This window comes from Vollenhovia emeryi, unplaced genomic scaffold, assembly GCF_000949405.1.
Source record: "Vollenhovia emeryi isolate VEMERY1.0 unplaced genomic scaffold, V.emery_V1.0 DF939167.1, whole genome shotgun sequence".
Taxonomy (NCBI): domain Eukaryota; kingdom Metazoa; phylum Arthropoda; class Insecta; order Hymenoptera; family Formicidae; genus Vollenhovia; species Vollenhovia emeryi.
Window position 1 is genome coordinate 1,056,727 of NW_011967199.1, and position 12,937 is coordinate 1,069,663.

The 12,937-nt window shown below is 51.7% G+C and overlaps 1 protein-coding gene across 1 annotated transcript; it reads right to left on the reverse strand.

Moving 5' to 3' along the window:
- Window positions 1-852: 852 nt before the first annotated feature.
- On the reverse strand, window positions 853-3,370 carry LOC105564257 (dachshund homolog 2-like). Its single transcript, XM_012016499.1, has one exon. It carries the CDS (start codon window positions 2,645-2,647, stop codon window positions 1,862-1,864), a length of 786 nt encoding a protein of 261 aa, XP_011871889.1. The 5' UTR covers window positions 2,648-3,370; the 3' UTR covers window positions 853-1,861.
- Between the last annotated feature and the right edge of the window lie 9,567 nt (window positions 3,371-12,937).

The following is a 12,937-nucleotide window of genomic DNA, read 5'->3' on the forward strand; positions in this document are numbered from 1 at the left end:
AATAGCCAATCTGTAAACTGTTCTTGATATTAGATGCGTGGATGGTTTAGAGAAAGAACCTGAAAGTCGTCGGATAGAATTGTTCGAAAGACAACGGCGACTCTTCGTTTTCTCACATCGTAATGTTGAACATAAGACAGATGTAAGATTAACGAACTAACGAACAGAGACAATGGCTCGAGGGAACTGGCGACTTTGCAATCGAGCTCAACTCGAACTTGATATCGCGAGGAAGAGCAATCTAACGAGACGGCGAAACGTGCTCGGGAAAGGGGAGACCCGCACGAGCCGACGGCTCGCGGAACTCTGTTCTGTGACTGCGACTCCGGATTATTTGGATCCCTGCGATCCCTACGAGCTTCCTCCTTCTACCTCTCGCGCTCGCTCTCTCCTTCTAACTATCTCTCCGGCTCTTTCACTCCGTCCCTCGGGATATCCCTCGGTTCCCTCTCGCTCGGTCCCTCTCTCCGTGTCGCGTTGAATCCGTTTCCGTTGTGACTGCCGCTGCGCATCGCACGCTGAACAAGTATTGCCCATTTGCCGCGCGACCCGCGGCCCGCCGCCGCCGCCGAAAGAGATCTCGGCGCGTGTCGCGACAATTAAGCATATCGAACGATTAATTTGTCGGGGGTGTACCGAGCGAGATTGTCGAGCCCATCGACTGGAACGCAACGCTGTTCGATGGAATGAGCCGATTGACGGACGACGTCGAGAGGACAACACTTTCCCTGACGACCTTAAATCCCCTCGTTCCGTTTACCATTCCGTTTCGTCTGTCGTCTACCTCGTGGGTGGGGTGCAAGAGAGAGAGAGAGAGAGAGCTTGTACAACCAAACTCTCTTCCTCTCGCCCGGCATCCTCTCTTTCTCTCCCTATTCGGGGACGATTCATTCAGAGAAACTGCCGTGAAAGGGACACCTGTTGGCGCGGGAACTCGGTGACAATCCTAGAAACGAGGAGCACGTGCCCCGCTGCCACACGACTCGGCTATCTTAATTCTCTATTGTACGGTCCAGCGCGACGACTGTTCTATTTCGTGAATTATTATTTTCGCAACCGGACGCGTATGTGTCTCGCATTTTCGTGCGATCCGCCTTGAATGCAAATAAAGTTATTCCCGAAGTGGCATTCCTTCTAAACCGCAAAATGTAATTTCGCGAGGCAATTTCACGATGCACGGGGATCGCTCCGTGAACTGCCTATACGAAAAGGCCCGAGGGTCACCGGGAGCTGTTTTCGACGATGATCAAGTCTTAAGGAGCGGTAGGTGGTGCACAATTAAAGTACTTTTTGGCGGACTGGTAGCGTGAAAGCCAAGCCAAGGTACGGGGCGAAGATAAAGTGCTGCCCAGCGGCGACACCGTGCGTTATTAATGTATGCGAGGATCGTAGCTTCCGTTCGTAATAACGGCGGTTGAGAAAGCGCGTTGAGGCGCCCGATACGAGAGTGTTATTTCCGGAATCCTGTTCCTTTTCTTTTTATCTCGTTATCTAAACGGACTGGCATTAATTATGGATAATAGTAGACAAACATCTGCTACCCATCGCTATTATACAGGTAGGAATCTTTCTCAAAAACGTTCGAAATATGGCTACGGCACGATCGCCACGAGGCAATATCAAAAAAATTAGTTTCGCCGAAACTACCAAGTCACGGTCTTAAAGGCCCTGCCCTCTCTCTCTCTCTCTCTCTCTTTTCTGCCATGAATACATCAATCGTGTGTTAACGACGGGAACTTGGACGAGCACAAGTTTTTCTCGGTATAGAAACGCTCAGTTTGCGAAACGCAGCGACGAACGAAAAGCGAACGGATAAGAGGAGAATCCTATCGTCGCGAGACCTGACAAGAGTCGTCAACACCTACCTGGCTGTGGTGCAGTCCCTGTAAAGAATGTCGAAGTCCTTGCAGCTGAGCAGCTTGCACCGATTGACGCCGGGCTGAATGGCTCCGAGACCGCGTAGGATCCTCACCTGCTCGACGTTACACACCAACGGCACGATATCCAGTCGCTTGAGCTTCGTGTAGACTGTGTGGAGGCCGCCCACGAGGTGTTTGAGGAACAGCTCGAAGGCCTGCGGCAGACAGAGCATAGTGTCTCCGGCGATGATGAACGCGGCGACCTTCTGACCGCGGTAGTCGACCAGCTTGCACTCGTTGGCAGTAGGATCGCTAGTGCTAATCGGCGGTGGACTGTTGTAGGATCTCGGTGGCAGAACTGCGTGATGGGCTGCCATCAGCTCGAGCGGCGAGCCATGGTGTCCGCTCAGCATACCACCGAGCTGGCCCAGCAGTCCCAGTCCCGGCGGCGGCAGTCCCGGCATACGAGGCACCATACCCGGCGGTGCCCCGGGGCCGCCCCCGGCCGACAACGGCGGCGGACTCAGAGGAAGGCCCTGGGGTGGTGAACCTCTCGTGGGCGATCCCGGTGTCGGCACACCGCGATGCTGTTGCTGGTGGTCGCGGATCTGATCGCGCCCGTGCGATTGCTGATGAGACGGCGGCGGTTGATGCTGACTGCCGTGGAGCTGTTGCTGCTGTTGCTGGCTCTGCTGCGTCGACGGGCTGTGAGGATGTTTCGGACTGCCAGTTATGGGACTGGCACGACTGCTGTGGTCGGAAGAGCTGTCCATCGCTCCGTGGTCCATGGAAGGTTGCAAACGCGCGTGCCTGCTCTTCCTACAACTCGTAGAGACGACGAGACACTCCGGCACGTTCCTGACCAGCCAGCGATACACGCTTCGTGCCCCGGACGTTCACGTCGCCGTATCACTGTGTTCGCCCGCTGGCGAAGATCGGTACGAGACTCCAACGATCGAGCGTCCAACGTTTCAATGCATGTTAAAGCCGTTTCTCCCGCGCTCCTCCTTGCGAACTCACGTAGATAAGTAAACGCGTACCTTCAAGCGTTTTTAACCTTTCCAACTAACGTCCCGCGAATGTGCCGTTTGTCACTACAAACGAGGATGCGTCTCGGCACAAGTCAGACCGCACGCATTTCTTCAGTCTTCACACGCACGTCAACTTCTGTGTCCATAACAAACATTCAGTCCACTTTCAGTCCACTTGTAGTTCACTTTCAGGGCGTACTTAATTTTCACCGATCCATCGCGAAGACGTTTAACTTGACCGACCACACATCGACAACGAGGCTGACAACACGAGGTGACAAAAGTCGTCGCGCCGAGCTGGTCAGCGAGACGTCAACGACTTGTTCACTGACTCACGACGACGGTACCTCCATATCACAAAACAAAAAAAAACGCAAAGCGAGTCGCGACAACTACACCGGGGCTCTGGACGAAACGCGTGAGCACGAGGGAACCGTAACGTGTACACGACTGTGACAGTGTCAATGACGAGATGACAGCGAAGAAGACGGCGGCGGTGGCGGCGGCGGCGGCGGCAACGACGGCAACGACGGCGACGACGGCGACGGCGACGACGACGACAACGGTGGCGGCGGCGACGGCGACGATGACAACGGAGGCGGCTGCCGCGGTAACTCGCAGGGACGCGCGTCGCTCGTTCTCAAAGTAGCAAACGCTCTCTCGGTCGAGTCGGGAGTATTTCCCTACCCAGTCACAGATGTAATAAATAAAAACATCAGTGGGAGCCCGACAAACGGGGAGGATGGGCGTTCTGTGCGCGCAACCGACTATCCGGTTGGCGGAGCCACCAGGGCGGCTGTTCTCGCTATTGGACGGCAGGCTCGCACTGTCTACGCCTTTCGAACCTTCCCCCAAGTGGCGGCGGCTCGGCCACCCGCCCCGCGCGTCCCCCACTATTTGCCAACCTCTGCCACCGACGTGGTAGACGACGACGACTACGCCGGTGAGGACGGTTCCGGGGGCTACCAACACAGAGGGACAACCAGACGCAGACGCGCAGAGAGCCTGAGGACAGTACGACTGGAACGTACCGGCGACGCGAGCGGCGCGCGAGTGGGGGATTTCTTCTTTTACCTCACTGGGTTTGTCTTCTTTCGTTGCAGGTCTTACGTTCTCTTTCCTGCCTCGGCTCGCTCGCGCGCGCACGTACCTCCTCGTCCCACCGTCCACTTTTATATCTTTCGCTCTTGTCTCTTATTTCGCGTGCTATTCCTCTCTCGGGCGTCTTGATTGTTGCCCGGTCTCTCGAGTCTCGGCTCGCTCCTTGCTTCTTTCTTCGGTCGTTTACACCATTTCCATCGTCGCGTTTCGATCGCGGATCCTCCCACTTGGTTCTTGCTTCTTTAATAATTCTTCGTTTTTTACCTTCGATTCATTCCGTATCGCCGTTCTCTCGTTTTTCGCACTCTCGATTCCTCGTATATGCCATTCTCACCTTTTTTTTCCCCTCTCGTTCTTTTCCTATCTTTCTGATGCTATTCTCGTCTTCCGCCTCTCCTCGCTTCCCACCCTTCACGTACTACGAGTTGGCGCTCTCTCGCGCGACCAGCCCTCTCCGCCTGCGTTGTCGCTTTATCTCCTTCTTTCGTCATCCCCCTCTGCGTCACGTGCGCACACACGTACTGCCCGTGTCTCTATCTCTCTTTCTCTTTCTCCCACTGTTCCCTGTCCCTACGACGAAGAATGTCGCCAACGTTCGAATCGATCGCTCGCTTTCGCGCGCGCTACCTCCCTTCTTTACCCTTCTGCCGTCCGCGAGCCCACTCCTCTATCTGCCCCTGCTCCTCTCCCTTCTCTGCCTCCTCCTTTACCTCCTCCTCCTCCTCCTCCTCCTCCTCAACCTTCTCCGCCACCCTCTCTACTCTTCCCTCAGATCTCCTCTACCATATTCGCCATCAGCATTACACGCGCGCACTTATTTCTTCTGTAGGTAACTCCGCTTTCCTTGCGATCTCTCTCCTGCTCTGCCACCCCCTTGCGCCTTCGCACACCCTTAGTCCACCTGCCCCCTCCCTGCCGCGCGCGCCTCCGCGTTTCCTCCGCCTCTCCATCCCCACCAGTCCAGCACGTAGGATAGTCTACGCTCTCCGTAGCTCGACACGGTTAGGGTATGGGTGCTTAATATCTTTGTGCCATACCCAAGGCGCCCGTATCCGCCGACAGTTCCTGGAGGTGAACTTTGCCGCGATCGAGTGCCTCGATTCGCGAGACAGAGATGAAAACCGTAGCCCGTGTACACGGATACGAATAATTACACGAGCGAATGTAACAAACAAGACGCTTAATCTCAAGAGTAGATATACATTCTCGATGAGAGAAGTTTGACGAAAAGGGGAGTCGAGTATTCGTACTCACGTGCTAACTAACACAATATTAGATAGATTAGAGAAACGCGACGTTTCTCATCTTGAATGAGAAACGGAAGGACCGACTTTTCTTTTTGCTTTAATCCGCGCATTAAATGCGCTCCGATCAAACCAAGTGCGAAAAATATCACGCGGCGAGGAAGATCCGAAGCCAGTCTCCGATTATCTCGTCATAGACGCTTCGTGGCTGGCAGCCCCGACTGGAGGGGAAAAGAGTCTAGCGTTCTCTCCTCTCTTTTGGCCAGTCAACCCCTCATCGGCCCGGTGACCCAGATTCGCTAGGGAGACCCTTCGCGATATCGTGTGTGTGTGTGTGTGTGTGAGAGAGAGAGTGTGTGTACCGACACGTCCGTGCGACTGTACGCACTCGCACACACGGCCGTGCTCACGTACAGACTCCACGGCTCGTGGATACGTTTACTCGAAACAGCTGATCCCGTCACCTTATAGATCCCTAAACGAAGCGAGACCCCCTGGGCCTATCCTTCATTGAGTGCGGGCGCGCAAGCGAAAAGCCCGATCGCTATTCGTACATTCGCAAATCCTACGTGTCGACGTAAACTCGCATTCCCCGACAGCTACATGTCGTGCTAAGTGACAGTTGACATTTACGAGAGTCGTAAACTCATCGCGGTAGAAGTTGGAGCGGAGGCATTTGGTGTCTCGTCAAATTCAGATGTATGCATTACGATCGATTTATTGTAATTGCATCGCTCGCGCACAACGCCGCGTGCAACAATCTAATAACGGTGAAATAGATTCGCCAACCGACTACGCTAATAACCCGACAAAGATTTACGCCGGACGAGTTTGCAAACTGATATTCCTGTTACTTGAAAACCGCCGCGGATATGATAAATTGCGCGCGAGCCCTGGGTCCGTCGAGGGATAAAGCCCAGGCTCGAAGCGACTCGTTCAGAACGGAATAAGATTCGTCCTTTGTCTTTTTGCGGGAGGACGATCGATCATGAGATCGATGTGCGCGGTCCGGACAAGTCGGGGAGGAGGCGATCGGCAGGGGACCGATGTTTGCCGCGACCCAAACCACGTCCAATTAGTGGAATTAATACCGGCTGGGCTTTGGGGGAGCTAATGCCTCTGTGTGTGCATACCTACGGGTATGCGCGCCGATGACTGCACTTTCCTTCGTGCGTAATGAAGGACAATCCCGTCATCGTACCTATACCTCGATGCATTCGCTCGTGGAAGTGCCGATCACCGCCTCCTCTTGTTCTGCGGTTACCGATGAAATTCCGTAAGTCTACAGACTGTGTGCGGCGCGGTGCTCCACTGAATCGTTAAGAAACTTGGCTGGCTAATTTCGCTCGACTACCACCGGAAAGATTCGCGCAGTCGTTGGGGCGCTTTGAGAGAAACGGCCCGGGTATTAAATTTCACAAAGGGCTCGACGCGCACACTCGTATTAATCGCGATTGCGATAATGACGCAGGTATAATGCATTGTTTCGTCATTGCTTCATAGATCTCGAAAAATGTCACCTACGTCGGTAGGCTGATTTAAATAAACGAAAGGTCAAGCTGAAATAATAACGCGCGCGGGAGAGATCTAACTGCGACGAGCTCTCCTAATCTATTCTTTAGAGAGTTCCAGGCTCTCGATTATCGGAAATTTATTTCGGATATTACGCTCGACATCACACGCATACCGCTCCTTCGCGCTCCCCGCCTCGCGCCGTCTCTTTCTCTCTCGCTCTCGCTCTATCTCTCTCTCTCTTCCTCCCTGTCTATTTTTTCGAAAGCACACCGATATCGCGCCTCTTGCTCGCGCGTTTGGCGCGAGGTTTGGCACGACGGGGAACGAGCGCCGGGCATTTTCAGACAGGCCACCGTGTGATACGCATTGTTCGTCCTGGACGTCGCCGCCGTCGCCACCGTAGTCCCTGTTACCGCTCGTTGCCCACCCCGCTACAGATACGCGCTTAGCGCAACACGGTGTGTTTGCATCGTGCATAGCTGTTACGTAACCCTCGTCATTGTTTGCGCATCGTCGTTACACGCCTATATGGAGAAAGGGAGGGCGGAGGGTGGTTTCGCCGCCGTTACGAGGCGAAAGGCGGGTGGAGGGAAAAAAAAGGAGGAGCGCGCGCGGACGGATTTTTGCTCCATCCCGCATAGAGAATACACGAGCGCATCTAGACGCAGTTGAGCAGACTCGCGTCGGGAGGACCGCGTCGAGAACAGGCCCGATTGCTCTTTTCGATGTTCACGCCGTGCGCGTTCACCGTATTTCCTCCCTCTTCCTCTGTCTCTCTCTCTCTCTCTCTCTCCCTCCCTCTTAGCGGTACGCGTTTCATCGTTGGATAACTCCCGCGGCGGATGAATATCGATCGTTACGAAGCTCTCACGCTGGAATATCGTGCGAATGCCAATTCTACCGTTTTAATTTTGCATCGGCATACGGGGCTATTGGAATCACAATCGCAGAATCAATCGGTAGTCGCCGTAGTCAAATTTGTCCGTTCGCCGGGCGAGAACAACAAGCGGGCGATATGCAAACGAGCGAGTGTCGGCGAAGAGAGACAGAAAGCGGGAGACGAAGAGAGAGAGAGGAAGATCGAGCGAGCGAAGCGGAGGGTGGGATGGTTTACATTTTCCAGATTGAAATGTTAACCCAGTAGAAAGGTGGTCGGCGTGCGTGTGCATTACGGCCGATAACCCGATAACGCCGAGCTGCGTCGGTGTATATGCATCACGCCCTTACATCCAGCATCCCCGTTCTAGTCCGCAATGAAGCAATCACCGTCGATAAGCATTGTACAGGTCCAGCACAATGGACAAGACTTTCCAGCCGCCCCTGCCGCCCCCTGCCCTCCTTTATCCGGAGAGCCACCGTATCTCTGCCTCCCTAGCCCTGTGAAATCCCGCCGTAATCTTCTCTGATCGAATAGCCGTCCGAATTAAACAGAAGCGGTCTCATAATTTCTTTTTCATAACCGCCGTCAAAGTCGCTCTCCAATTTCGGTGTATCGAAACGCGGCGCGTTACTCGTAAACGAATCACGCGACCTATCCTCCGCAAAAGCAAACGCGATTTTTTAATCAGCGTAACTTTACGGCGGCTCTGTAAAAAAAAAAGAAAAAAAAACAACAACAACGTTGCCGATATTTTTCCGCACTGAAAGTATCGAATAGGAACGCGGCGAGATTAAACGCGAAAGTTATCGAAGAGGCCTATCTTTTTATGATCGCCTCATCTGACGCGCTATATAAGTAGTGGCCTATTTGCAAGCCCCTCGTGCAGTTAAGATTAAAAAATCAATCGTGGATGAAATCGTCAAAGTGCAATGCGAAATTCAATTGCACCGACGCAATGGAATATGCACGGAACCGCGATCGAAAGTGTTTCTCGATCGGAACACAGGCCGGCTGGGGGCGGCGAGAGGGGGGGAAAAAAAGGTGATGAAAGTCCAAATAAAGTAGACAAAGGCGCGATGAAAAACGACGGTAATTTTTCTCGATACCGATACCCGCGTTCGGTTTTTCACTGTGGCTTGCGCGCAACTAATTACCCGTATGCCACGTGTTATTATAAATAGCCAATCGTTACCGGCACAGCCGCATTCACGATTCGCCCATAATGGCGTGTTATCGGATAAATAAAACAGATAGCCGGGAGAGAGGGTGCGCCTCGATTATACGTCGGCATCCCCTGCAAACGCAGCTATACTCGCGGCTCGCAATTTCTCGTTATTATTTTAGCACATTCAGACGCGATAGATACACATTGCGATAGATACACAAATTGCGGCGCGCATGCTCGCGCACGCATTATCTCCTGCATAAGACATAGCGGGCAGGCGGGAATGAATGCCTGCCAAATCCGATTCTCCATAACTCCGCAAACAACGAAAAAGAAAGGAAACTTGAGCGACAGCGTCTCAAAGATGAATGTACACCTCGGACTTTGCAAGTCAAGCCGGTGGGGAGCAAAGTGAATCTGTCAATTTTTTGCATTCCTTCTCTTTTTTTTTTCCTCAACGAAGAGTTGAATCATGCCGAAAATTATCTTCTTGTTGATATTGACGGCAGAGGCGCATTTTGCCGGCGCGCCGCCGTCAGACACGCGGGGTAGTAGTTTTCGCCGCACGCGGTATTCAAGCTAAATACATTAGAAAGCTCATTTAAATACGACACAATGGCGAAGCCGGGCGCCGTGTCGTCCGGATAAATTCGTTGGCCGAAGTAATACTGTCCATCGCGTTTCCTGACGCGTCATCCTCGACGGGACGGGGCGTCGCGCGAATCGATATCGCCGCGCGTATCGGGGGAACTTGGTCGTTACGCGAGATCGCGGGACAGCCGGCACCCGATTTTAATTACTTTAACGACATTTATTCATTTCCGAGCGACGATGAGCGCGCCGCGCGGCGACCGGTATTTCGGCGGTCGCGCGCGAGCCCCCGGCGTCAATACTTTCCCGTGGCAAACGCCGCGGAAGACAATCGCGTTGACACCCCGTGATGGATGTCCCGCCTGCTCAAAATACCCCCTCAGTTTTCCCGCCAATAAAGCCCATTGTAAATGCGAACTATTCGAAATATTAGATCGGCACAGCGATTACGGCCCGTTCAGTCATCGCCGTTGACGCACCGTAATCCTTTCCCACCTCTCTCTCTCTCTGTGTCTCTCTCTTTCTCTCTCTTTCTCTCTCTCGCTCGTTTGCTCGACATTCATCCGGAATCTTGGCGCTTAGTTTTCTCATTTTTTTCTTGCCGTACAATAAAAAAGAAACGATCCTCCTCTCCTTTACGCTATTCGAACATAACTTGGAGAAAAGTGCGCGGCAAGAATGAAACTCTCGAGCTACGCGAGATTCAACGCCGGAAGACAACGATGTAAAACAAAATCTGCCAATTTTAGATTCTATTACGATTATGCACAATCCGCCTCGCCTCTCCCGGAACAAGACCCGACACGGTCGGCGTTAGTTTCTATTGTATATTTTATGCGCTATTACGTAATAATGCGGGCGTTTAAGAAACCGGATATATCCAAAAGTTTTTAACGCGCCGGTGTCTGCCCCGCTGCTGCTCGCGATTAAATTATTAAGGCGCGATAAAATTTCCAAATCGCCCGCGATTATAACGCGCGAACGAGGAAGAGGTAGGGGGGAGAGGAGGGGAGGGGAAGGAGAGCGCCACTCCGGGTTCTTAGCCGCGCAAGGCCTTGTTAATTCCAAAAAGCTTGACGAGATGTTGAAACGCGCGGCGATGACGTTACGCCTGCTATCACGCGCGAACCGAAACCGCGAACGCTAACTCTTCTATCGGGAACGGACAACCTGACATACCGCGCGCTCAATGAACAGCCTCACATTGATATTTCAGCAGTTCGGGCGCGTAAGCAGAAAATCGCGTGCGCCACGGTAGCAATAACGCGAGATTACAACACGGCGCATTCCCGCCGCACGCTACAATCACGTTACACAATAGTCCCCCACCCCCGCCCCCTCTCTGTCCCGACGGTACCGCGAAATAGACAAATAAAAATAAATACAACGAGCGAGATAATCGGGGGGACAAAGACCGGAGGCCTCCTCTCGTTCGGCCGCACCGCGCGAGAGATCTTGGGTACTTCTTGGCCACTGTTACTTGGACGTGGAAGTTGTTTGGATTGCTTTTAATCTCCATTGTAATTGCACGCGCGGTCGCTGGGAACTGGCCGGCCAATTTTGAATTTGGATTGTCGGCCCGATGATGGATCGGCCTTTTGTACGCGGCGCTGATGATACCTCGCAGATGTATCCACCGCACCCTTTTCGGACGAAACCACTTGCCGGTGATTATCGATTAAGCGCATGCACACACCGCCTCTCGCCGATCCTTTTTCCCCCGCCGCCCTCCCCCATCTTTGGTCCTCCTTTTTTTCCCTCCTCGAATACGCTTTGGTATTTTTTATCTTGAACGCCCGACATCTGGCCTAGACGACTTTTCGGGGCCCGTCACGAATTTATGCTCTCCTTCCGTCCGACTTTTCGCCGCGCCGCGCCGCGCCCGTTCGATGCACGGCGGAGTCTCGATCGGTTTTATAATGCGCAATTAAAATACGTCGAAAGTGAATAAAGGCCAATTTAATTTTGAAGATGTCTTGCAGCACGTGCGGCGATAATGACTTTTTAATGCAGCCAATAAATGAATGATAGTATAAAGATATTAGCTATGCTTTTGATGCAAAAAAAAAAACAGATACGCGCGAAAGGCGAAGCAATAATGTCGCTACGAGGCCTATCGCGGAATAAAGTTATATACAGAATTTAATATGATCGATACGACACACACATACACACATGCACACTGACATACACACATAACGAGAACACACGCAAACATATCGTAAATTTTTTTAATTTACAGATTTGCGGATTATTCGCGAAATAAATGTCATCTAGAATTAATAGTGCAATTGTTGGTCCGTAATGTTTAGAATTGTTATTGTGTTTTCAACCATTTGCAACCTAATATGAGAGAAAATAAGTTTTTTAATAAGAAAAATATTATTACTGTGCATCTCACGTTTTTAAATATACCGCGAATGTCCAATTCCCTTGCAATCGTGAAAAGTTCCAGGTAGCGACGAAAAATCGAAAGAACCGCGGCAGTTCGTGGTGGTTCGTCGCAGCGAAGCCGGAGCGTAAAGGGTTTAACGCAATCCTATATATAATCTCCAAGTAAATACGTCCATCGAGAGTCGAGATAGGAATTAATCGCGCAAAGCTTACGGAATATGAGGCGAACGCTCGATTGCCGGGAACCGCACACGAACAGATGTTGCCACTTTAGATAGGGCCTTTTACACTAATCTAATCAGCATCATTAAATAAGGAATACATTTAACAATCAATATACGCACCGCATGCCGCGGTAAATGAAATTCATACTATCTCGACAAGTCAAACGTCAGAGACTTATCGCCATCGGAGGGAAAAAAAAACGCCTATCGCTTGTCAATGAACTTAAGCCATTTTTACATATCGAGCAATCGAGTCCAGAAGCGTGTCGACGCGATAGCAACTTCGCTTTCATCCCGCGAAAAACTCAACTTCCCGTGTGATTTACAATCGTGATTACAATTGCAATTACAATTCAGTACACGCGTTCTCCTTAAATGGGGGAATTTTAAGTGCACGGCACTTTACAAGCAGCTCCGCAATTTCGACGTATCTGCTGATGGCAGAGAATGATCCTTGTATGCTTAATGCGGAGTCTACAGTGCGAGTCTCACAGTCGCAGTCGTAAGAATAGTTGACTACGATTGGTCAATTCTTGTGTGTCTGACTAAATTGACCAATTACAGTCGATTAATCTTACAATCGCGACTCTGAGATTCGCATTGCAGACCCCGCATAAGACTATTTAAAGCCAACGGCACAGGATACTATTTTCCCTACTGGATTGCTTACGAGAGCCAATCAGGATTTAGCTTCACGTCACCTGATCTAAAGCTGTACATCCTGATTGGCTCTCGTAAGCAATCCAGTAGGAAAAATAGTGTCGTGTGCCGTTGGCTTTATTATTAGTCGTAAGGCATGGCAGAGAAAAACGTAATCCAGGATTCACACTGGTCCGATATCCAATATAATTGGTTTACACTCCTAGATCCAACGCGGAACTAAAGATAAGAATCAGTTACATAAAGGCCTGTGTCCACGATGCTAGAACTTGG

What these genes read in the sequence shown, in the direction of transcription:
- LOC105564257 (XM_012016499.1), bottom strand. Translation starts at nt 2,647, where the DNA reads ATGGACCACGGAGCGATGGACAGCTCTTCCGACCACAGCAGTCGTGCC.